General features: G+C 38.2%; 1 protein-coding gene across 1 annotated transcript in view; it reads left to right on the top strand.

The window, feature by feature from the left end:
* The window catches only part of galt (galactose-1-phosphate uridylyltransferase), a 119,910-nt gene extending 95,391 nt beyond the window's left edge, over positions 1-24,519 (top strand). Inside the window, exons 10-11 of the mRNA XM_084400299.1 lie at positions 18,831-18,985; positions 22,927-24,519. Coding sequence (XP_084256425.1) covers positions 18,831-18,985; positions 22,927-23,007 — 236 coding nt within the window. The 3' untranslated portion in view covers positions 23,008-24,519. The remainder of the gene's footprint in view (positions 1-18,830; positions 18,986-22,926) is intronic.
* The last annotated feature ends 2,414 nt before the right edge of the window (positions 24,520-26,933 follow it).

Below are 26,933 nucleotides of genomic sequence, written 5' to 3' on the forward strand. Positions count from 1 at the left end.
GTTTAAGGAAATGTGTTCTGCCGTTCAAGACCAATGACCAAAACTAGCAGCCATAGCCGCTAAACTTCCTGAAAAACATTTATCCTCAGCTATTAATTATATAGTTTATATATAAGTCTAGAATACAATCCAGCATCTCCACATCTGCTCATAGCTTTATATAAAAAGTCAGAGATAGTGAGCAGTTTCAGTCCTGAATCACTTCTGGCTGAGAACATTGCCTTTATTCTTTCATAGGAAAAAGCTGCTCTTTTGTCTTTAACACACTGTGTGTGCACAGGGTTTCATTCAACCAGGCCATTGTAGGCGTCTTTGTTAATTGATTGAAAAGCATCTGGACATGGTTTATCTGAATGGATAAACCAAATCCAGATGCTTTTGACCGAATTCATCCAGACGTTTCCTAATGTGGGTGTTGCGTCCAGAAAAGACCCTTCTTGTCATGCTCTCCACATTTATGTTTCACTGACCCATATCATTTGTTATGAATAACAAATGTAAAAATTTTCAGTTAAAAAAACATAGAAAGGAATCCAAATTAAGTCCATTCAAGGTCAGAATTCACCTTTATTACACACTTCTGTTTACTTAGACAGCTTTGCTTGGTTTGATGGCTTTCAGTAATGCTTACTAAGGCAAACTTCAGCAGAACTGTTGCTCATACTAAAGTAGGCATGTAACTCATCTCACACTCATTTTGCTACATGATTGATACCTCAAATTGGGCAACTTTCTGAAGAGAGAAGTTTATTAATTATTTTTTTAAATATTATTATTATTATTTTTATTTTATTTTAAAGTGCCCCTATTATGCTATTTTAAAGGTTCCTAAGTTTGTTTCGGAGTCTCCTACAACCGGTGTACATGCATCCAATGTAAAAAATAAAAATACTTACATTTTTTCATAATACACATTGCACATCACCTCTTTTCTCACAGTGTCTGAAACGGTTCAATCAAGGTTTTAGTCTCTATAAACTCCTCCTTTAAGAGAGTCTACTCTGCTCTGATTGGTCAGATGGCACAGTCTGTTGTGATTGGTCTACTCTGCTCTGATTGGTCAGATGGCACAGTCTGTTGTGATTGGTTTACTCTGCTCTGATTGGTCAGATGACCCAGTCTGTTGTGATTGGCCTACTCTGCTCTGATTGGTCAGATGACCCAGTCTGTTGTGATTGGTCTACTCTGCTCTGATTGGTCAGATGACCCAGTCTGTTGTGATTGGTTTACTCTGCTCTGATTGGTCAGATGACCCAGTCTGTTGTGATTGGTTTACTCTGCTCTGATTGGTCAGATGACCCAGTCTGTTGTGATTGGTCTACTCTGCTCTGATTGGTCAGATGGTCCAGTCTGTTGTGATCGGTCTACTCTGCTCTGATTGGTCAGATGACCCAGTCTGTTGTGATTGGTCTACTCTGCTCTGATTGGTCAGATGGCCCAGTCTGTTGTGATTGGTCAGATGGCTCAGTCTGTTTTGATTGGTCTACTCTGGTCTGATTGGTCAGATGGCTTAGTCACTTGTGATTGGTCTACGCTGGTCTGATTGGTCAGATGGCCCAGTCTGTTGTGATTGGTCTACTCTGCTCTGATTTGTCAGATGGCCCAGTCTGTTGTGATTGGTCGACTTGTCCAGTTAATACACAGTGATACAAACAGTAGCGATGGTGTTGGTTTTACCGTCTCAATTTATATTCACAAACAGCCATATTACACACTACATGAAAGGCAATATCCCAAAAAGCATTGTAGACACCGCTTACGATTTTTGCCCACCGCATGAACAAACATTAGTAAAACATTTGTGAAAATTTCCTGTAGCATGCAGCACCAGTCATTTTTTGTTAAGAAAGTGTAAAAATCCAGTTTTATTAATTTATTTGCAAGCCACCAGTCTCAATTCTTTATGACTTTTTAACAAGACCCAGTGAGGGATCTTTAAGAGCCTTTGACAGGGTTGTCAGAGGATATATGAGTGGAAAAATGTGCTAAGGATGGCTGTGACGCTGAACTGGTGGTTCTGTTGGCCAGACTTCTGCTGCACTGGGGCAGAGCGCCGTATGACTGTCACGTCCAATATCAACACCAGAGAACTGCCCTCTCTCACAGCCAATAAGTCTTGCTGCAGAAACCTTACTCAGCACTGCCCGTGGCCTAGAGAGCATTATAAAATCTGATTTATAACTGAACGAAGAAACCCAGCCAGGTTTAAATTATTCAGTCATGTATCATACATAGTCGCCTTTGCCTTTTATATATGTGGGTTGAATATTGAAGACAAGATTATTAATTTCTTGGTGAATTGGATTTGTTTTGTTTTTCTTTATAATACTCCTCTGTGTATTTTAATCTCTTTAACTGGATTTTTGCTTGATTGATTTCGTATAAATGTTTCTCAAAATGCCACTTGCGCAAATCTTACAGTATAAAATGGCACGTTATTTGAGAAACGCAAACAGAGGATCATAAACTACATTCATTCATCAAATATACATTAATATTATTTGTTAAACTACATTTATGAACATTTATGCATATGCAGAACAATTCATCGTGGATAGCTATGAATGAATTGATTTTTAAGTGTTTTTTTAGCATTGGCTACTTCATAACAACTTCAAATGTGCTTTTATACTGTCATCTATTAATAACGCCTTACTGTTATGAGTCTGTTGTTTATAACTCATACAAATCAAATCATATGCAGCCCCTTATATTTGTAAAGTATTGTATTCACTAGGTGGACAAAAACAGACATTACAATGTACAATATGTAAAACTTTTTTGAGGTTGGAATTACTCATAATTTAATCTTAATAAATATTCAATGACTTCAATGTGGATATGTGACCTGATATCATTTTTGAAAGTTTTTAATTAAATATTTAATGACAGGATAATTATAGATGATGAACCCTCTACCCTATTGATTAATATTTAATTGAATTCATTAATATTTATTTATATAAAGGGTTGAAAAGTCTATTTAATTGAAGTATGATCACCTGTGTTATGCATATATATATATATATATATATATAGCCTATATATATATATATATATATATATATATATATATATAATAATTATATGTATAATTTAAGAATCCTTTAAACATTTTTTTTATGAACTTAGCTAATGCTCTCTATATATAAATGTATTCATTGATTTAATAAGTACAATTTTAACTTATTAAAAATAAATAAACTTAGTTATTAATTAATGTATATTTTGTTTTGCATCTATCCTAATAAAAAACAAATAATAAAATGTTATGAATAAAGTACCAATACCGCATGATTACTTAAATAAAATAAATAAAATTCAGGATTTTTTTTTATTTTTTATCACGTTATAGTGTATAGGCTGCCATTACACAAATCAGAAATTCATAACGTGAAACAATAGATTTTGGTAATGCCACCAACCCATATTGATTTTACACTTTTGTCATTTATTAATTCCAGATTTTGCTCAACCTGTTAATTGTCCCAAAGCAAGCGGTGATCTGATAACAGCTGATAATACATTCACTCTCTCAAATACTCTAAGATATAAGACTAAATTAGATTTCAGGCTCTGCTACTTGCAACCTTAATTGAAGTCAGATGCGATGTGTGATAACACTGCGGAGGAGCCACATGAGACCGGCCAATAGTGAGACAGTACATCATCTCGCCTCCCATTCCTTCATCTTTAAGAACCTAATTTAATGAAATCGTCATGCTTTCTGATTTTTATTCTCCAGCTCAGTGAGTTCTCACACTCCCCCTATAACCTCCTTCTCATTCTCACTCCCAACAGATAAAATAAATAAATAAAAATAGCTAAAGTTACAGAAACAACATAACACGAAGTACTGATTTCAGTCCTACAGAAGATTTTCATGATTGTCCCACCGATGTCAGCTCCGGTGCTTTAATCTCCAGCTGATAATTGCGAGGAGCAGTCATCTGTCAAATCCCTCTCCTGCTCCTTAACAAAAGGAGTGAGTGTAGTCGAGCTTTGCAATTATTTTAATGGCAGTAATGGAGCCTGTGAAATCAGCAGACATGGTCCATTAAATAATTGCAGAGCAAAGCAATAGAAGTTTTGAAAGATGGACTTTTACACTCTTCACACTGGGAAGAACAAAGAGATGTGACGATGTCAGAGATGAGCAGATATAATGGCCGCTGGTAAAGTGCGTAGACGTTTGTGCGTGATCTTTGCGACAAAGATGTTGAATTTCTGGGATGAATTGATTTTTCCGACTCTACCAGGTACGGTGTTGTCAAGAAACAAGCATTCAGCAGTTATAGATTTACTTTAAAGGTGTATTAGAGAGCGAAACAGACATTTGAGATGTAGAGAAAATTATCACAATTTAAAAAGAGATGTCTTCTTATCGTGGATTTGTCTGTAAATGCTTCAGGCACTTCGATCTGAGGACTATCAAGGTCATAGATGGAAAATAAACGAAACCCTCTGAAGTGAAGGACAAATGCTCTGAAGACAGATAAGAGAACAAACCTTGACATCAGATAACCTCTGGAGAAAAACGGATCGGACCTTTCTCACTGTGTCCGTCAAACTCTGTCAGATCCGTGTTTCCCAACTGGTTTGTTTTCCAGCTGTTTGCGGCCCTTTTCACACCAAGAACAATAAATAAGATCACTGTAACGATAACTATAGCATTCACACCAGCACATGATAGCGTTCTGTTCATTACAAGCTGTAAATGCTCCGGCTCTTTAAAGAAGGGTGGATTCTGATTGGCTGTCAATGCTTTTATCGTTCATCAACTGGAAAAAAAATAGGATTGTGAAAGTGACTCCGATATCGTTCCGATGTGTTGTTGTCATTATGGTTGTGGACTGCTATTCTTTTACATTTAGAATTATTATTATAATTATTTTTATTTTTTTTCAAAGTTATAACATTTGTTGTATTGGCATGTAGAATTATTATTATTATTATTATTTTTTTATGTTCATTGCCTTTGTTTATTTGTGAAGTTTCATATGATGAAAATTGTATTGTAATATTGATGTTACACTGTCATTGCCATCAGAGCTCTTTATTGATTGTGCTGTGAACAAAATACAGGGAAATTGTAAGCATTGATTCTTATTTAAGTAAAAAAAAAAAGAGCATGATTTAAGAAAATTATATCTTATATAAAAATCATTTGTTTTAACATATTTCAGTCTTAAGGTCCTTGCACACTGAGTCTGATGCGTATTAATTAATCAGTTGCAAAAAAAATTGCAAAACAATACAAAATCTTCAAGTAGTGAGGATGATTTTCTTCTTAAAATGAGAAATAGAAAGAGAAAATATTGGGTCCATCAATCCTGAGATTGCATAGAGAGGGATAATGCACTTTGTGGGAAGAAATATATTCATGTTTATTCATAATTTGGGGCTTTGGTTCCATTATATGCAAATTAATTATCCTTTTTGAACCATTTTAGAATTTATAGCTGTTGCTTTTGTGGTTACGCTTCTTATGCATGCTTGCAGTGTGAAACACGTACTGTAACATCATGCATGCTATTTATTTTTGTGAGGTTATATTTGTTGCAATGCATATGCTCATAGAATGTAAAGTGAGGTTTATAGCATAGAATGAAAAGAACTGTGTGCCAGTGATGAAGACACAGGACAGCAGTCATTGAAAAGACTGGGGAATATCTGATGGAGCAGACGAGAGAAGGCACAGACACTACGCTCCCTCTCTCTCTCTCTCTCTCTCGCTCGCTCCGCTCTCTTTAATAGCGTACCCATCAGAACCTACAGAAGTTGTCAAAGCCTCTTCTTCAATATACAATGAGTAACTTGATGTGTCACTAGTCACTCTTTAAGAATGATTCCCAACGAGAGGTTGGAAAATTGCAGTGGCATTATAGACGGATAGGATTCTTTTTGGGGTTATGTTGTCTCCTGAAAGAAACATTTTGAGAATATGTTGAAGACTGAACTAATTTAAGTCAAAGCAGGGCTCCAGACTGTGACTAAATTGTTCGTAAATGTGAAAAAAAGGAAACTTTGTGACCATGTGTCAGATATTATCTTCCCGCATGCAACAACCAACGCAGAATGGGCCGTGATGTCCATTTCATGAACAAATAATTACCAAATTAAGCCGCTACTCAATTCACAACTGATTCCGATTCAAAATTAACCCAACATTTTTATTGTGATTGTTTTTATGTCCCAAATGGTAAAGTTGAATGCACTGAGAAACTTTGTTTGGATGACATCTTGGAACCATAATCAATAAATCCAATATTCTTACAAACCAAAGTGATATTTATCCACCTTTTTTAAAGGGGTCATATAATGGTACATGCACTTTTACAAGTTGATTGCACTGAAATGTCTGTTGGCAGTGCCTGTACACAACCATCCTATCATGATAAAAATCCATCCAGTGGTTTTGTTTTAATCTCCTTATATGTTTGACCATCTCTGAAATCAAGCCGTTCGATATTGTGACGTCATAAGATCGTACGCCCCTCCCGCTATTGTGATTGACAGCCGTGTTTCAACACAAGACCCGCCCAGAGCAAGCTGTGACAGCCGTCGTCATAGTAGTCCGCCATTGTTGATATGCTGGAGTAGAATGGCGTCTAAGCGATTGTGGTGTTCTGTTCTTAGATGTAATAAGGAACACAGCAGTCATTTGGATGTTCCTAAATCCGAGCCGTTGAAGAAGCAGTGGCTGAGTTTTGTTTTTGAAGCGATATGCCCAAAGGATTGACGCGGGGATTCCCTCACGGGGATTCCCCACGATCGTCTGTGCTTTCATGTTTGCGCGAATCATTTCACACCAGACAGCTTCACAAACGAGAAAAAACGGATCGGTACCAACGTGTTACTGCTGAACCTCCAGAAGATGTGAGTGTAATGTTTTATTAACCTTTATATTAGTATTTATATTAATCTTTGCGAAATTTGCAAACCTTGCTGCAGGCTTCACGATGAATACGTCTAAGGTTTACACTCAGGGTACATTACGGCATGTTTTCTATGTACAACGTTCTCAATATAATTCATAATCCCACGTTTATAACGAATAACACGTGGTTATTGTGTTAGATATGGTCAGAGAATGTCTAATACGGTGTACCCACAGAACAGAGGGGCGGGGTGAGCAAAGCTCATTATCATTTAAAGACACATGCACTGAAACGGCGTGCTGAAAACAGAGCTGTTTTTGACCAGGTAAAATTAGTGTTTTCTTACAATACTAATGAGAATTTTTAATTAAAGTATATTACAAACTTTTAATTTAGACCCTAAAGAATCATATTAGCTTGTACAAAAATGGCATTATATGACCCCTTTAATGCAAGAACATTACAAATGTAATGTGCCGAGGCTTCCGTTGTCATCCGCTTCCAGCTATTTTAACTGTACCGAAACACTTCATTATGCTGCTGGATATTGCAATATTGGTTGGATATTATTATAATCACACACAGTTTGTAGTATAAATACTTTCACACAAATCTTGCACATTCACAGGAAATTGCTGTGTTGAAAGATAAGGTGGATATGGCACACCAGGAGCCTGCCAAATTAGAACTAATTTGTATTAATACAGCTAGAAATTAATTTTTATTCAGATTGTGCTCGTCGCTGATGTTTTTGTAGTGTAATTGTAAAACGTGGTAAATGTCAGAATATATACTGTATTCCTAAGTATGCTAAATATTTGTCAGTCCTTTTTCTTCTGGTTCTTTGCTTGTACTCTGTTGTTTGTTTGGCAAAGTGTGTGTGATGATTTCTGTATCTTAGCTATAGTTGGCGATGAGAATGACGCACATACGAGGTCAATCATGTAAAGTGTTCACTATAAGGTATGACAGAATGAGAAACTGAGCAGGGCAATGAGCTTCTCTCCTAGTGTGCACTTGGCCTTAGCGGTTGATCTTTCAACAGTCTTCTTGAACTCATCTGCAGAAACTGTCAAATCCTCTCCTTCAATTTAAAAACTAGATGTGTCACTAGTCACTTTTGGAGAAGTGACGAGTGGCTCATCTGAGATTGAAAAATTGCAATTCTACAGCCATTTTTCCCTCAGTCACATAGACCGTTTCATTTGACAGGTTTTTATTTATTTTTTCTGTCAAAGGAACTGCTAGTTTGAAACTTTCAAAGAATTATTTGTGTTGAAGTTCTAGCATTCAGGACACACTGTGTGGTGCAGCTGGTTTAAGTGTATTCAATTCTATTCTGTCATAAAGTCAAATCTGTTGAAGTAAATCATCAGAAGAGGATCGCTTTTAGTTACCCACCATAACCTCCTGCCTCTTATCCTCCGTCGCCCGGATCCACAGGCCATTTCATACCCGACAAATGAATTATCCTCATAAAAGGGATGGCATCGTCCCTAATATGCCATGGTCAGGCTTGTCTGAATAAGCAGCCAGGCATATTAAATCATTCTTACACAGATATTAGGGCTATTTTGTCAGAGAAACACTTAAAACACCGGGACGGGCTGCAGTTTTCTCCGTGTCTGAGGTCTGAAACTTTCAAATATCCTGTTCTATTTGAGACTCTGTTGTTTTGTGTTACTTTTATATTTAATTCACTTTGCTTCTGTCTGAATCACGTTTGTCACCTTGAATCAAATTGAGACCAATCATTTTGAATATACTCTAATATATTATGCATCTGTACAACCTCCAGAATAACACTGCGGCTGCGTCTGAGATCGCATACTTCCTTATTATATTATAGGCGAAAAATACTTTCACATTATTTTACTTGAGATCTTAAAAACTGAAAGTTTCTCAAACTAGGTTTCATCTGTGTTTAAACATTTATCACATATCCTGGACTAAAGATCCGACCATGGCCTTGATCAACCTTATAATATTTTTTGAATTCTAATGGAATAATATAAAGTAGAATTTCTTGATTTTGACACTTTTATAAATTCATTATTCCCTTTATTATAAAGCTATTATAATGTGCATTTTAATACTGGTTTTAAAAAAAAACAGGAGCAGAAATGTTCCCTTAACTGAAGAATCAACACCATATGGCTCATATTTATATTAATAATCTGTGTGTATTGTATCATTTCATAGCGCTCACATTTGTTCATGGATGTGCCATACACCCGACTAAAGATGGCGTCTCTCCAAGGTGCCTTTTAGTAAAGATGTCGAGTCTCAATTGGAGCTGAGAGCAGCTTACAGAAGTGTGTGTGAGAGGAGGATACGGCTGAACAGAAGCTTGGCTCTCAATGCTTCCCTTCACAGGGGCTGGGAGGAACCGAGAGAACATGGAAAATCAATGTTTCAAGGAATTGTGCTTGACATTGAAGGCTTCATTAACAATGTGCTTCGAGAGACGCATACGTGTGAATGAATCAACTCATTTTCATTAGAGCCTTCATAAACTGGTGGAAAGAGTTTACACAAGTAACACGAATCTGTGTTGAGAGACAATTAGAGTCGGTTTTGGGGAATGTTACTTTTAATAATAATGTGTTATATTATTGTGTTAGTCCTAATATCCATCCATATACGTATTTGTGTAAAAGATTAATAATCATGTAAATAGCCTGGGGCAGGGTAACTAGTGTATAGCTAAAAAATATTTGGAATAATATTCCAATTATGTACTCAACAAACAAGTATGTACTCAACTTATCTGTTTATTTAAACTAGTAATTTGCAAGAACTATATTATTCTGTCTGTCTGAGTTTATATTGGAGCTACAATGATAGTACATGCAAATTTCACAAATGAATCCTCATTGCGAGACCACCTTCAAATACCTTTGTCCCTGATATAATCCAAATAGCTTTCTTTTCCCAGAAGAAACCCCCATATTGGCCTGATTACATTTCAAATTCACTGTTTTGCTAAGACCATGCCATGCATAGTAAAAAAAAAAAAAAGAGAGAAGTAAACAATAAAAGCCCTAGAGATGAGAACTGCCATTTCTCTTAAGCTTTGCATCATGGGTATGAAGCCTCAGATTAAGTTGGGATCAAACTATTTTCATTAGGCCTGTTTACAAGCCACAGTCTGTCAGGGATGGGTGAAGGGATGAGGTGAGGACTCAGATATGGGCTTTTTATTAATCAAAAACTAAAACAAAACAAACAAAAAACTACCCTGTGGGGAAAAAACATGACTGGCTGGACACGGCAAGGTAAGGCAGGAAACAACAGGTGAACATGACACACAAGGAGAATGCATTTGGAGAGCAAACAAAACAGATAATGAGGGAGGACAGATGGGGAAAATGAACCAATAATCAGATAACAAGGGCAGGGTTATACAGTAGACAGAAGAGCACATGGCACATAGAAACACACATGTGCTCACAGCAAACGTGACAAAAACAAGAGCACATGAACAGTGAAAACTATCACAGGCCATGTGCTCAAATAAAACATGACACAAGCAACCAATGAGAGCTCTCAGAGACTCAGAACCGTTAAAGCGTTAGCTCACACCAAAAATCATCCCATAATTTACTCACACTCAAGGTGTATATGACTTTCTCCTTTCTACCAAACACAATCAAGAGTTATATTAAAATATCCTGGCTCTTCCGAGCTTTGAGGAGATTTTGAAGGCCAAAAAAGTGCATCCATTCATCATTAAAGTAATCCATATGACTCCAGGGGGTTAATAAAGACCTTCGCAAAGCAGAGCAATGCATTTTTGTAAGAAAAAATATCCATATTTATAACTTTCTAACAGCCGTACGCAAGTCTAGTTCCAGCGGAAAAGTGACCTCTGACCTCTGCAGAAGCATAGAGGACAGAGCAAAACAAAACACCGGTCATGAATTAGATTTAAGATGATAATTTTTTATGAGAAATGTGGGAGGAGCTTGAGTTTGTTGCCCAGATCTATTTCTTTGAACCACGAGAGGCGTCTACTTTCACCTAAGCTTACGCTACTCCTACATCATGCGTCATGCGTCGGGTCAGAGGTCACTCTTCCGCCGGAACGCGCCGGAAGTTATAAATATGGATATTTTTCTTACAAAAACACATCGCTCTGCTTCAGAAGGCCTTTATTAACCCCATGGAGCTGTATAGAAGTACTTTTATGATGGATGAGGCGCTGTTTTGGGCTTTAAAATCTCTTTAGTTACTATTAGTTACTATTCACTCCCATTCTAAAGCTTGGAAGAGCCAGGATATTTTTTAATATAACTTAGATTGTGTTTGGCTAAAAGAAGAAAGTCACCTAGGAGGATGGCTTGAGGGTGAGTACATTTTCAGTTTTGGATGAACTACCCCTTTAAGGCTTTCTCAGTATGTCTGGATAAAAATCAGGTTGTGGCAGGCTTGGAGGCACAGCCTGTTTATTCATTTATTTGTCTTCATTAGTGGTTCTTGATGAGGTAGACTATAAAACCGCCAGAACAATCCCATGGCACTCCACTTGGCATCACCCAACCAATATCCTCACAACCACATACGTAACAATGGGCTAAAAGCCAGCCAAAACATCTTTTCAACCACGTGGCAGTAAGTTAAAACAATTCAAAACACTTAAGCAGCTGCATAGCAGAACCCTGGCAACCACAAACCAACATGTTAAAAGAAAATACACTCTAAGGGTCCTATTATACACCCGGCGCAATGCAAGTGTTTTTTGCTAGTTTCAGCCTGACGCAGTTAACATTTTCACGTCATCGCCACGTTGTTTAAATACCAAATGCATTTGCGCACACATGGGCTGCTGGTCTGAAAACCAGGTGTGTTCAGGTGCATTGTTGGTGCGTTGCTATTTTGAGGCAGAAATAGACTGTGCCATTGACCAACTGAAACCTGTGGCCAGTTGTATAAACTGCTAAGACTAGTCTTACAAGTTAGTCATCCAATTTTATTCTTTAACATTGTTAATAACTTTTTAAAGTCAGTAACATAAAACCGTAGATTGGTCTAATTTGACACCGAACAGTAAGACTGATTACCCCTAACTAACTTCTAGTTGATCATACTAGTTCTTAAGACACAGTCTTAACATAATGGCTATGTTTATGCAACTGGCCCCTGGTCTAAAGTCAATAGTGCAGTATTTTTTTGTTATTTAAAGGGGGCATTAGTAATATGCCACCTATAGGCCGGTCCACAACGCGCGTACACTCTGCTTATTACACACAGCAGCACACAAACATGCCACATATTAAAAATAAAAGGATTACAATGTAAAAGATTATTATTGTGTACATAAAGATATGGTGGAATCCGGCTTGTCCCGTAGATGGTCTGCTTGAGAGCTTTAACCTCGCGCATGAGCAGATCCGTTTCTTCTCTGGAGAAGCGTTCAGTTTTTCCGCTTGCAAACGCAAATAGCGAATCCGCCATGGCGCGAGCGCAACTGGCTTTTAAAGGGAAGGGGAGATGAGACTCTGATTGGTTTATTGCACGTTATGCCCAAAAACACCCATTACTCATTAAGGGAATAGGGACAACCCTTTTAGACCATGCGCCGGGTGCACCGACCATTTATCCCATCGTTAAACTAGCAAAAGTGGATTCGGACACGCCCTAAGTGCGCTTCCGCCGTGTGCTTTAAAGGGATACTCCACTTTTTTGGGAAATAGGCTCATTTTACAACTCCCCCAGAGTTAAACAGTTGAGTTTTACCGTTTTCGAATCCATTCAGCCGAGTTTCTGATATTTAGAAGAATATCAGTAACCAGACAGTTTCTGGTCTCATTGACTTCCATAGTATATATTTTTTTTCCTACTATGGAAGTCAATGAGACCAGAAACTGTCTGGTTACTGATATTCTTCTAAATATCAGAAACTCGGCTGAATGGATTCGAAAACGGTAAAACTCAACTGTTTAACTCTGGGGGAGTTGTTAAATGAGCCTATTTCCCCAAAAAGTGGAGTATCCCTTTAAACCATCGTTAAGCATTTACATAAAACAACACCCTCAAAACCTTTAGCAATCACATAGCACGACACAGGCAGGTTTGGAAAGACCAAGTGCCACTCATATATTCTTCAGAAAACAAAAATATAGTTGTTAATTATGTTAATGTATGCATCTGTAAAGATCCTGATTAATTTTCTGTACTTAAATATGTCAGTCTTGTTCCCATGAGCACAACAGATTCCAGCAGAGGCAAGCCACATCGTGAGAGTCTCAATGTCCTGACCTCCTGATGCTAGAGAACATCTAGTATCTGATGGACAGGGGGTTTGACATGGTCCTGAGGAACTCAGTGATTGTTCAGGACATGGTCGGCATGGCCACCTCCTACAGTGTGTGTGAGCGAGTCTCCTCAGACACAGATACCTTTTGAAGAGAGCTGGAGATTTTATTGAGAGGATAATGTTTCTCTTCACTCAGTTATAGAGAGCCAAGTCAGAAGATTACAGAAAGTGATGAGTGCAACCTGTCCAGGACATATTTCACTCCGAAAGCAAACGTAGGAAATAAGATGTACAAGCCACAAGCTTCACTTTCAACCGGTTTTAGTTTTAGGAGACCTCGACTTTGATTTAATGTTTGGAAAAGTGGAAAGTCACATTTAATAAAGGACGCCAGTACACATCGCGTCCCAAGAAAAGCTTGTTATTTTGTTTCCAATGGAGCTCATTAGTTTGGGGAAAGGAAATATTTGTTTTTGTTTTTTTGTCACTGAAGGCACAAAGGCATTCTGATGAGCCGGGGAGGTAGCGTTAGCGGGCTAATTAGCGCAGCTCTGTTGTGTGTTAGCAGCATGGCAACTTTTACCGTTAATGAGACACTCTTGCTGATGTCACCTTCTGGTCTTACTTAATTTGGTTCCTTGAATAAGTTTTACTTTTGCAAATATAGTTAAAATCTTCTGGCTGAGTATTAGGCTTTTCACACTTGAAATAGTTCATCATTCTAAACCCTGGGTAAACGGAGCCCTGGGTTATCTTGCTTCACGTTTCACATGCTTGTAATTTACCCTGGTTTAACTACGAACCCTGGGTATTCATAAACTGACTTTTCACGTTGTACGTTCTTAAACTTGTTTAATGTTTTTATATGTCTAAAGTTTTTATTGTAGTTTTAGTTATTTAAGTACAGTACATTCAATTAAATGAAAATTAGAAATCTTGGCAACTACCTGAAATAAAATGTTTTAATTTTATTTTTTATGTATATTTTATATTATTTGAGTAAATGTTTATTTTATTTCAAGTAACTATTTATTTATCTTTTATGATTTTAGTTTTATTGAACAGAAATAATCATGCTACAATGTATCTTCAGAATTTTTCCTATAAAACTTCAAGAGGGTTTGGTGACACCATCAGAAAAGGAAAATTGTTTGAGACGATGAAGCAAATTCGTACCTTTTTCACATTTATTTTATTTTATTTTATTCATATACCTCCAACAAAGACCTTTTCATAATGATCCTCTATAATAGCAGATGCAGGAATATCGAGGCACGTAAATTGAAGGCTAAAGGAAGACAAAGACCACAAGATCAGCAAGAGCCAGTTGGCTTTCAGTCTGTTTAGGCACATCCAGCATGTAGAACAGGTTTTAGCTTCCACCACTCAAGGCTGGAGCTTAGTGTGGTCTGTACATAATAAACAGCTCCTCTTTTACAGCGAGAAATGTAATGCATTTCATTTTGAAAATTTAATCAGTATGTTGGAGGCCTCTTTTATGGATTCATATATTTAGCTGGAGAACCAGGATAAACAGTCATGGCGCATTATTTAGACTGCAAAAATTACCAGCCAGTCTCTGTAACTATAGTGGAACTTTTCAGCCCTGAAATCCTGCTTTTACTGTCATTGAAGTTGTTTGTGTTTTGGACAATTCTGCACAGTGGTGCAAATTGAGAATTATTAGATAGCTTCAGTCTTTTCCAAACAAGTAAGCATATAGTGTACTTTTGTGGATAAGAAATGTGAAGACTTTAATTGAATAAAAGCTCTAAAAGCATCCCTTGAATTCAGCTGGCCTTATTATTTAGCTAATCCATGTTCATCATGGAGGGGACATATTTCTGTTTACGCAAAAAGAGTTCCTATTTTTATTAAGAGCAAACTTCAGATCAACTTTGCATTATATATTAGTGAGAGTCTGCTCTGTTTTGATGCACTATTGTCACTGCTAATGAGGCAACCGAAATTAGTAATGCTTCAGCCTTGATTTTAATTGGTGGTTGCGAAAACGAAGTGAGTGTGTGTGTGTGTGTGTGTGTGTGTGTGTGTGTGTGTGTGTGTGTGTGTGTGTGTGTGTGTGTGTGTGTGTGTGTGTGTGTTAAAGGATAATTCCGGTATTTAGCACTTTGAGTCTATTTTCTGGTTTGTTTTGGATGAACTAGAGTGGTGGACACAGAATTTTTGACGATGAGTCCTGTCTCGACTTTTTGACTGGTTTAGAATCGCCTTTGACCGCTTCAGAGTGGCTGGCTACGGGCATGCACGAACATGTCCTTAAAACAACCCTTAACGTCCGTTTTCAAAACTGTGCAACTCACCGAGTGGTTAGTGGTGTTCGTTGATGATTAAAAACAAATATATCGGCGCAATGTATGATTTCAATTCGTGTTATTTGCTATAGTGGAACTATTTTTTCAGATACCTCACAACCGCGTATAAACTTCCGCTCGATATTTGAGTCTGAAGCATCTTTTCCATTCCCGGTAGTGCAGTAATATCAACGAGCAATGAGTCCTCCAACAGAAATCAATGGGATTTTACAAAATGCCAAATAAAACACGACAGAAACTGTATTTCGCTACGCTACTTCTTTTTAATCATTAACAAACACCGCTAACCACTCGATGAGTTGCACAGTTTTGAAAACGGACGTTAAGGGTTGTTTTAAGGACATGTTCGTGCGTGCCCGTAGACAGCCACTCTGAAGCGGTCAAAGGCGATTCTAAACCAGTCAAAAAGTCGAGACAGGACCCATCGTCAAAATTTCTGTGTCCACCACTCTAGTTCATCCAAAACAAACCAGAAAATAGACTCAAAGTACTAAATACTGGAATTATCCTTTAACTATACTATTATAAATATAAAAAATATACAAAACATAAAACATATTGGAGAAAACGCACATTTGTGCAACTGGACTTTTGACTAAAATATATTGAAGTCATTGACTTGATGATACTTCTGACAACTTCCTCATGCGAAAACTAGCCCTGGTCTTCCCTTTCTACACTTTGAAAGAGCACACACACACACACACACACACGCATCCATAATTACCACTCATCCACTTATTATTCCGTATTGATCTGACATATTTGACTTGTGTTCCTGAGTGCAAATAGACTTCAGCTAAAGTTGGATGGTTCATTAATATTCAGCGATATTCATGAATCATAATAATGGGGCATGTTAGGCGTATGAACAATCCAATTGCGTGCAACGTTCCCAATTGTATTAGAAGCGATGACATCACTATAATTGGTAAACAGACATGGAATGTCTTGTAGAGCTCAGCTCACCAAACTTGATATTCTTGGCCATTGTGCCGAGTGTTTTTACACGTTCAGACTGTTTAAATTAGGTACAGTGTTGGAGAATCTGAGCCTTTTATTATTTTCACTGGCACGGATGAAAATGGCCGCTAGCCAGCGATCTCTACATACCTTCGCACTGCATTGAAGTAACCCCTGAGAGCCGAGAGCCAAATGTAAAGCAGGAACGTCAACAAACTCGGGAAGAAACTCAAGACGGGCCAAAAAGAGATATGTGTGTGCATGTGAGTGCTGGGAAGCAAGACCCCGATCCAAACCCTGTAACATCCAGCTAGCATGGGGCGGTCGAGAAAATGCCAGTAAAGGAAATGAACAGCCGTTTCACTGGAGCAGTCAGGATGAATCTGATTTAACTTGCATGATACGCTTTTCATTCATTACATGGGGATAAGAGAGGGGGATCTGGGATTGGGCGGACGGCCAAACCACTGGTTCTCACAGCCATTTTATAACTTAATATGCACCGTGAAACCTTACAAGAGATGTCTCACATGCCACTGGCATCCGAAGGTTTGCAGCCCTTGTTATTGTACATCGGCTGGGTTCTTAATGAAGGATTTAGTTGCTGTGGTTTGTTCAGCATATTCAGCTTTGATGTATAGCCACATAAACTTCTTTCACTTGTAAGATAGATGGATGCCAAGTCAATTTGATCGGAATGAATTTTTGACTTTTTTGAAGGGGTTCTGAGAATGACCACCATCGGGATAGCAAGCATTTTTGCTGAAAATGAAACACATAGTAAACTTAATGAGCCACTGCGTGCTGCGTCTTAACTTCTTAATGGGAACGACTGAACTTTCATTTCCTTGCAAAGATCTCATCTGTTCAGTCGATAGAGGTCGTGACATCATTCTAGAATTAAAGTGAATTTAAACTTGACCCTATTAGTTTCTTAATAAATGTTCTTGCTCTTATTTTATAGAGTTCATCGTGGAAAGTTATTCCAAAAAAAACGTTTGTCTTTGTAATCTTTCGTCGAAATAATAACTTGGTCTAAGGGCAAATGGCAGCTATTTTATTATTGTAGGTAATCCTTTCTGTTTTATGCAGTGGTTTAAGGGCCTGATATACTCACGGAGAAGTTCTTTTAGGGGTGAAAAGAAGTTTGAAATAGCTGTGATATACTCTTAGCAAACATCCTGACGCCGTCCGCCCTGCTGAGAACAGAGTTTAGATGAATATGTGAATATGTAAATATGTGCTGCGCTTTCCTCTCAATAACAAAATAAACACATCATGAATGACAGCGGTGAGAAGCATCTGATCATAGTGATGTGGATATGTTTGTGCCAGATAAATGTTCAATATTAATCTTTATGCACCAAAAGCGGAATGAAACAGCACTACTCGTTGATTTAAACTAGTTTAAAGCCAGATGAAACATGAGACACACTGTGCAAAATTATGCAGTGAGAGGGCTTTTAAATCTACAAATCACCATCATTTAACTCGGATTTACTGTAATAACACTAACTGCACCATGGTATGTGGCAGAATGTGGGACATTCATATCGAATTGCATTATTTAATGTAGACATGCAGGAGTAATTTGATTAAGCTATAGCTTTTGTGCATACAAAACCATATACATGTACTGTACATTTTACCAGTTGCTATGTGCAGGGTTATATCATGTATGCTACTATGGAAGAGCAATGGTTAATTTTAATAAAACTCAAATAATATTTAAATTTCACGATATAAAATTACAAGTTTTTGTTAAAGAACATAAATGTACATCTGCATTTTAACTCAAGCTACTGTCAAATGTGAATTTCTAAGAGCCAAGACATGTAATAATATTAATTTTAATATTGCTGCCTGCACTGCAAAATGTGCTGAAGATACGCGTCATCAAAGTCAGGCAACACATATCACCCGTTAGAACATGAAATGTAGAAATGTATTTTTCTTGTAAGATATTTATTTTGTTAAGGAAAAAGTGTAAAAAAATTCTACCTCAGATTTGTGAAATGTTCACTTGTTTGGCAAGTATTTGTCATGTTCTCAACAATAAAGAGTAGTTTAAAACCACAATTAATGGTCTGGTTTCTACAACTTTCACTTAGGAGAAAAATGTAATTGTGATAACTTTTTTGGCCATACCTCCCAGCCCTACTTGGACTACATTTTCATTCGCCCCACAATCCACTGCATGCTCGCTTTTAGGTCTGGCTCTATTTTCTCATTTAAAATCCATTTCCATTTGGAAATATGTCACATTATGGAAGAAAATTGGGTTGGGCATATGTTGTTTTAAATTGAAATTGAATGTAGATATGATGACGCTCTAAATAGTGTCCAATAACATTGCATTGTGTGTGGTAACAGTTGTGGTCTGTTACACTCCAGGGGCTCCGACGGGAAGTTATCTAAAGGAAGACATGAGCCACTGGCAGCTACACGCTCACTACTATCCTCCTCTACTGCGATCCGCAACCATACGCAAGTTTATGGTTGGATATGAGATGCTGGCCAATGAACAGAGGGATCTTACACCTGAACAGGTATGTTTTCTGTTTTCTTTAGCATGTAAAAAAAAAAAAAAAAAATTACAGTCAAGTTCTCTATGTACTATGTACTTATTATAGTATAGTAATAACTGTGTAATAACTAGGTACTAACCCTGAACCTACCCTGAAACCCTTATATTACCCAGTACTTTCTTTGGTAAGTGCACATACGGTAAAATAAAGGGTTACACTTTATTTTAAGGTGTCCGTGTAACAATTTAAGTACTGAATAATAATAATTAACTGTATGTACTTACTATAGGGTTATGATTAGAGCATGGTTTAGGCTAGTTGCATGTAATTAAGCACAATTTATAGTAAATGTAACGTGTGTAACATACACTGTAAGTGTTACCAAATACAACCAAAATTACCGTGTTTACAATAATGTGTTCTAATATGTTCTCGCATGTTGTTGTTGTTACTATTATTGTTATCTTTTAATTTTAACATATCTTATCAGGGTTTTGGCTTTTTGTAAATATGCATCTGATCATAATTATCATATTTACAGTAATTTTTCTCAGTTGGCTCACTAAACTGTGCATTGTGCACAATATTTATTATAATATTTTTAAATAGTATTTATAATACATATTCTTTTCATTTTAACATAACTCTTAGCAAACATTTTGGCTCTCTGCAAACGTGCATCTGGGTCTGCTCGCTTGATGGGAAATAAAAAGAGTAAGCAATGTCCTGTTTGGTCATAAAATCTGACAATACCGTTTGGATCAGGTCACAGGTTCTCGTTTACAGGCTGGGTTTGGGTTTCAATTTAACGCCTTGGCAGACCTGTTGATTGTATTCTTCTCCTGACTCAGGGGTGTTTTTATCTGTCTTTCCACTACATTTAGAGTTTCCACTAAGCTTTAGTTCTCCAATTATTCCTAGTTCAACACCCAAGATGTAGATAACCTTTTTCTTAATGCCTGCTTTTTATGACCTAACATTACTCTGCCCCGTTTCTCCAAAGACACAGGTTATAAATGGCTTCTGAAGTGGTTTTCCCGACAGCCGATGCTGTCAGATTTTTAATAATTGGCTAGTGAGGCGACTTTTGTTGTTTATCGCAAGGAGTCTTAAAGCACTGTTATAATGTCACGCTTATCAGTTTCTGACTTCTTCTTGCGGTACTGAGCTACTGTCCTCGGTACCATTGGAAGAATGCAGCGTTCGTTTAATTCACAATGACTTATATTTCCAGCACTTCTGCACCTACTTCACCTGCTTCATTAATGTGGCCAGTCATGTGGGACTTACTTCCACCATCTAAGTGTTTCTGTCAGGCATACCCAGGCCAGGGTGACCCTGCTCAGTCTGACGCTGTCAAGTGAGGGAAGGGGAGCCGAACAAGAAATTGAGTCCCCTATTTTCCTGTCTCGTTTTCCTCACTGGTCGCCGAAGGGAGGATAAGGGTGCAGCACGTTACGCTCTTGATTGATGCCCATCTGGATGTATTGATTGATAGCTTGATCAAATTACAGCCTTCCATCCGGAGGTTGTCAGGACACTGGCCGTCAACGCTGATCTGTCACGCTGTGACTCTGTCCGTCACACAGACTTGGGTCCAATCACCCCCTCCCGACAGCAATCCGAGCCCTTTTCACACTCCTCGCAAACCCATTTCCCCCCTAGCTTGTCCACCTGAATGTGAAATTTATCAGCAGGCGGTGAGCGTTATCAGTCCTAAACCAGGACATCTGTTTTTCTCCGAGCTAAACGAGTGAGAATGGTTTGGGCTGCGATAAATTGGACTTTTGGTTATCTGTTGACCTGACCTCTGTCTACCGAGCTGGGTCGTGATTGGTGGGGAATTCAAAGCCAAGTTAGTGTGAGAGCACACTAGAGTGACCAGTCACGATTTTACAAGCCAATATTGTGCTCCCAATGGACGCTGGACTCAGTGGTTCACCTCACAATACTATATTTATGTTCTCACACCAACTTTTCACATTAGTATTTTTGAGAAAAAGAGATTCAAGTCTATGAGAAGATGAAACTGAGATAAGAATATAATTGGTTCCACAAGTTATCTGGCTGCTTATAGTCGCTAATGTTTTTGACAACGAAGTTGAAGTTCAGAAGTTTCAGACACTGATTTGGTGTGTCACAGATTTCAGCTTGAGTAAAGGCTCATTCACATCAAAAACTATAACGATATCTATAACTATAAAGTTTAAATAATCATTCTAATTCTATGAGAATAGGGAAGTCCGCACCACAAATAATGAAAATTATATGTTAGAAACACTTTAAGAATGTTTTTTTTTTTTTTCAGCTGATGAATGATAAAAATCATTGACAGCCAATCAGAATCCACCTGACTTTAAAAGATTGAGCATTTAAAGCAGCAGATGACATAACTGCAGCATGCGTAAAATAAACGGTATTGTGCACGTGCTGGACACTAATAAATGTATCATTATAGATATGATATATATGTTTTGAAATAGCTTTTGTTATGTCAAGATAACAAGAAAATTAAGTCAAGATTTTGAGACTAGGCAGAACAATGTAATAATGCTTTTGGAAACGCGCTGCAAATACTCTCAACATTTTGTAACGTGTTTCTGTATTTGGTTGCGTGTTTCTAAATGTCACTGTGTTATGAGTACAGTATTTGCAGAATAATTCTGCATTTGGTTGCATTGTGAGTATTTGCAGCACATGTTTTGCCAAATCAATGAAGTTTTTTTTCTTTTCCATCATGTGTTTTCTTCAGTTGCAGCTCGTTGAGCTCTCTCGGCCACCGTGTCTTAGGGGCTTCAGTAGATTCCCTCTTTTGAATGTTTGAAACGATCATTTATTGATGACAGTGTTCTAATTTCTAGGGTGAACTACATAATATCATTAGTCCAGATTTGAAACCAGGTTGTGCACCAAAAAAAAGTCAAAACTCATAAATGTCATAGCCACATTTAGAGTTGGCGTATCATTGGTTCCTAACTGGTTCCTAGCGCGCACAAGCACATATTCATATGCGCTTATTGCCAAGCATTACGCAGGGTAATGCGGTGGGCGCTATTTTTTTTACTTTGGCGCTCAAACGTCATGACTGAACGGCTTTCGTTTGGAATATCGTGCTGAACCTCTGGGGCGATTTAATGTGCTGTAACATTTATTATGGCTTTATGAATGCGGCACTCCCATTGCGAGCCCAGCTGCCAGTGTTTATGAGACTGACCTCTCACTCAACGGCGGCAACAGCCTCCATCAACCCGTGCCACAGCAGCAGTTGCAAAGGAATTAAAGTGTTGTGGCTGAGAGATTGGATCAGGAAGTGACACAGCCGCTAGGAGGTTTAATCACACCCCTGCAGGGACTTATCTCAGGAGAGAGTGGGCGACTGGTGGTTCCTCCACTGTGAGCGCTAGACATGAATACTGAGTCTGTCATCGCTGGAGGGTCTGGGTCACACTGTGTGTTTTTCATAATGTGCTTTCACAGCAATCTGCCTTTTTTGCTACAGTTTTATTTTTCGAATTTATGTCTCTATCCCAGCAAATTGTGGCCCAAGCACTTCTAGAGAACTATATAGGGGAGGCTGGAGCAAGTTGTCACTTCAGTAAATATGTTTCAGCACAGGTTTATTTGAACTAACTTAAGTTAGTTTCTGCAAAATCTACAAAATGATCTACAAAAATATCTATTCAACATTTCCACCTTTATTAGCATAGACAAAATATACAGCTCATTGAACACATTTTGGGGACGTTATTTTAAATTGTAAAAAAATTACTGTTTTATTGTATTTTTTATCAAATAAATGTTGCCAGTAGGCATAAGAGACTTCTTTCAAAAACATTAAAAAAAATTCGTACAGACCCCAAACTTTTGACCTGTAGTGTACAGTATGTGGTTGTTGAGTGCCTACAGTAACTCATTTTTCTGTTTCTTCTTTCTGTCTCTCTCCCTTTCCCCCATTTTCACAGGCTGCAGAACAGTTAAGAAAGCTCAGAGAGGAACATTATAAGGTGGAAAAAACAGAAGGTGAAGGAGGGATGGAGAACTAAAAGAGTGTGACCTGTCGGCCACCTTCTGTGTCCAACGGCCAGATAATGAGAACATAAAACTGAGAGAAACAGATGGAGCTGTAAGACGACTCATCTGTTTTAGTGCAAAGAGTTTAAAACTTGAGCTAACTACTTTCTGATCCCCCTTTTTTTTCTTTCGATTGAGTTAGAAGATAAAATTGTCTCTCATGTTTCGGTTTAGGGCTCTAAAGGCCAAACCATGGGAGCTGGTAATTGCTCAGTTGAGAGCCAAAGTGATTTTTCAGAAAAGTTTGAAATGACAGTTGTAATCTTTGCTTATACTGAATGCGATTTCTATGGCTTAATAGAATGATGTATGCTATTTCTATAGCTTTAAATTCTTTAATAACGTTTATTTTTTATTTTTTTGGCCAAATAAATTTGGGAAGGAAAAAGTGTGCTTTAAAAGTGCTTGGAAACTATTGGAAAAGATTTTCACTAAGTGAAAAAAATGAATGAATGAGGCATTTATATAGTGCTTTACTATATACTACTGTACACCCAAAGCACTTTACAGTCATATCAGGGGGTCTCCCCTCAACCACCACTAGTGTGCATTATCCACTTGGATGAAGTGACGGCAGCCACAGAACAATGGCGCCAGTGCGCTCACCGCACACCAGCTATACAGTAGGTGGAGAGGAGAGAGAGGGAGTGATCGAGCCAATTGAAAGAATGGGGATTATTATTAGGAGGCCATGATTGATAAAGACCAATGTAGGGAATTTGGCCAGGACACCGTGGTTACACCCCCACTCTTTACAAGAAGTGCTATGGGATTTTTTAACAGGTTTTCCCAGGAGGTCTCCTATCCAGGTACTGACCAGGCTCGGGCTACATGGTTTTATGGCTGTGGCATAGTGCCGTGCAACACCCTAGAAACCACCCTAACAACCACAGAACACCATAGCAACCGCCTAACAACACCTTAGAACAGGGGTGCCCAACCCTGCTCCTGCCAATCGACTGTCCTGCACAGTTCATCTCCAACCCTAATCAAACACACCTGCTTTTAATTTTCAAGTGATCCTGAAGACCTTAATTGGTTGCTTCAGGTGTGTTTGATTAGGGTTGGAGATGAACTGTGCAGGACAGTCGATCGGCAGGAGCAGGATTGGGCACCCCTGCCTTAGAACATCCTAGCCACCACCTAAACACACAATATAAACAACCACCCATAACAACCTAACAAAGACCTAGCAACCACTTACAACTTAACAACTGTATAACTCTCGGGCAACTACCCAAGAAACCCTAGACACCGTAAATCAACACCTTAGCAACCATTTAGCTTCTATGCAGAACACCCTAGCAACCACCTAGAACACTTTAACAACTGCCTAGCAAAATCCTGGAAAATCCCCTAACAACCACCTAAAAACACAGTATAAATCACTTAACCGTCTCTAACAACCTGCTATAACAACCTAGAAACGACCTAGCAACCACCTACAACTTAGCAACTGTCTAACATCACTCAGGCAACTACCCAAAATATGCACAAAAAAAAACATATAGCAACACCTGAGCAACCATTTAGAACACTCTAGCAACCATTTAGCTTCCATGCAGTACACCATAGCAACCACCTAGAACGCTTTATCAACTGCATAACTAGCAAGACTCTAGAACAACCCTTAACAAACACAGAACACCCTAGCAACCGCTTAACAACTCCTTAGAATTTCCTAGCTACCACCTAAAAACACAGTATTAATCACATAACCATGCCTAACAACCACCCAAAACAACCTACAACTTAGCAACTGTCCAACAACTCTCAGGCAACTACCCAAAACACCCTAGAAACCATATATCAACACCTTAGAAACCACCCCAGCATCAAGTTTTGCACAGACAAGCACCACTTCAACTTTCTTCTGAAAATGTAAAAAACAGTCAAATGTTATTTTATTCATTACTAGCTAGAACTTTCTACAGTACACACCGGCAAGGTCTAAGCTTGCGTTCTGCAGCCATTAAACGGCAAGCATAATTCCCGGCCTCGGGGCAGCTTGCTTAATGACGGAAATGTGTTCAGCGGATCAGTTTTCCTTTTCCTGCGCCGCACCTGCCGAGCTGCTGTTCCGTTTATGCCAGCGTTCAAATGTCTGACATTGAGAGGCGAAACGTTTTTCTTGTCAAGCCAATTTACAGTGGCATAACAGAAGGTCTCTCCCACGCCAGGTGCTCCATCATTCTCTCTGTCAGTGATTCTCAGTGTACTTAAGAACGTGAGCGGGCTCAGTCTGTCTGCCGCGGCATCCATCTGTTCAGGTGTCTGTTGTCGCAGAGAACGAGGGGTGAGGATCGTTCAGAGCAGACGCCGGGGACGGGTGAGCTCTTCAACATGCTGTGGTGAAGCCATGAATCATGAAGAAACTAAATTTGGATTCACTGTGCTTTTGTTGTTGTAACACTGGAAAGGAAGTTCATAGAAAATTGTTCCCTCACATTGGCTGCATTTACACTGTAAGGTCTAATGCACATATCCCACATTTTGACATTATTTCCCCCATCTGTTTACGTTCACTTACATAGACGTAACTTACTGTGTTTACATTAATACCCAGTCAGACCGTGCAACGCTGTGCTGTCCACATTGATCTGCACAAATTCATTCATTGGGCTCATGTTGACATTGGTGTGTACCATGTTATTTAGTCCCTCTTTTGGACCATGATAATTTACACAATTGACACTGTCCTGATGTATTATTCAATTTTTCTTTTTTTTAAATCCTCATTAAAATAAATAAATCTAATTAAGTAGTTTGGAAAAATCTTTCATATTTTTTAGGAAAAAACAAGAAGCACTTTTGTTAAAATGTTATAAATATTTGAAAATGTGTGCCATGCAAAAGATGAAAATGATGAAGAAATGATATAGCAGACCCTTAAGTCTCTTAAAATATCACATCGTTTGACAGTTTTATGTTAGTTCAGGTTTTAAAAAAGTTAAAATCATGTTATTTGCCCAAAACACATTCATCACAAATATTATATTAAAGTATGTATATTTCAGATAATATTTAAAATATATTTTAAAGTATAATTTATTTTATTTATTATTTTTATATTTACATTACGTTTAATCATTTAGCAGATGCTTATATCCAAAGCGACTTACAAATGAGGAGAACAATAGAGGCAATCAAACCAACAATAGGGCAACAATATGCAAGTGTTGTGACTAATCCCAGTTATTCTAGCACAGTACACATAGCACAGTATACGTAGCAATATTATTGGGGAAAGTGATCATCAACCACTGATCATCGATCACAACTGTCCTGGATGGAGTTATGGTTGATGAACCCAGATGAATGGAGAAGTTGTGCTGAAGTGTTGGGTTGGCGGGGACCACAAGCAGTTCTGTCTTTGCAAGGGTAAGTTGAAAGTGGTGGTCCTTCATCCAGCAAGAAATGTCTGTCAGGCAGGCTGAGGTGCGAGCAGCTACTGTCGGATCATCAGGCTGGAATGAGAGGTGGAGTTGTATGTCATCAGCATAGCAGTGATAGGAAAAACATGTTTCTGAATGACAGATCCTAGTCATGACATGTAGATGGAGAAGAGAAGTGGTCCAAGCACTGAGCCCTGAGGCACTCCAGTAGCTAGATGTTGCGACTTAGAGACCCCCACGACACCCTGAAGGACCTACCTGAGAGGTAAGACTGAGATGCCCTTCGTCATGAGGGTTGACAGGAGGATCTGGTGGTGAACTATGTCAAAAGCAGCAGACATATTCAGCAAGATAAGTAGATGAGTGATTTAACATGAACAGATAAATAGAAAAGCAGATGAGTGATATTACTATTCCAGTTTATTTGTCACTCTGGAAATGGAAGGTTAAGTGAAGCACATTGTTGGATACAGTTATCAGTTATGTTATGTGCTCTGTTATAT

The sequence above is a fragment of the Rutilus rutilus genome, assembly GCF_951802725.1.
Source record: "Rutilus rutilus genome assembly, chromosome: 25".
Lineage (NCBI taxonomy): Eukaryota > Metazoa > Chordata > Actinopteri > Cypriniformes > Leuciscidae > Rutilus > Rutilus rutilus.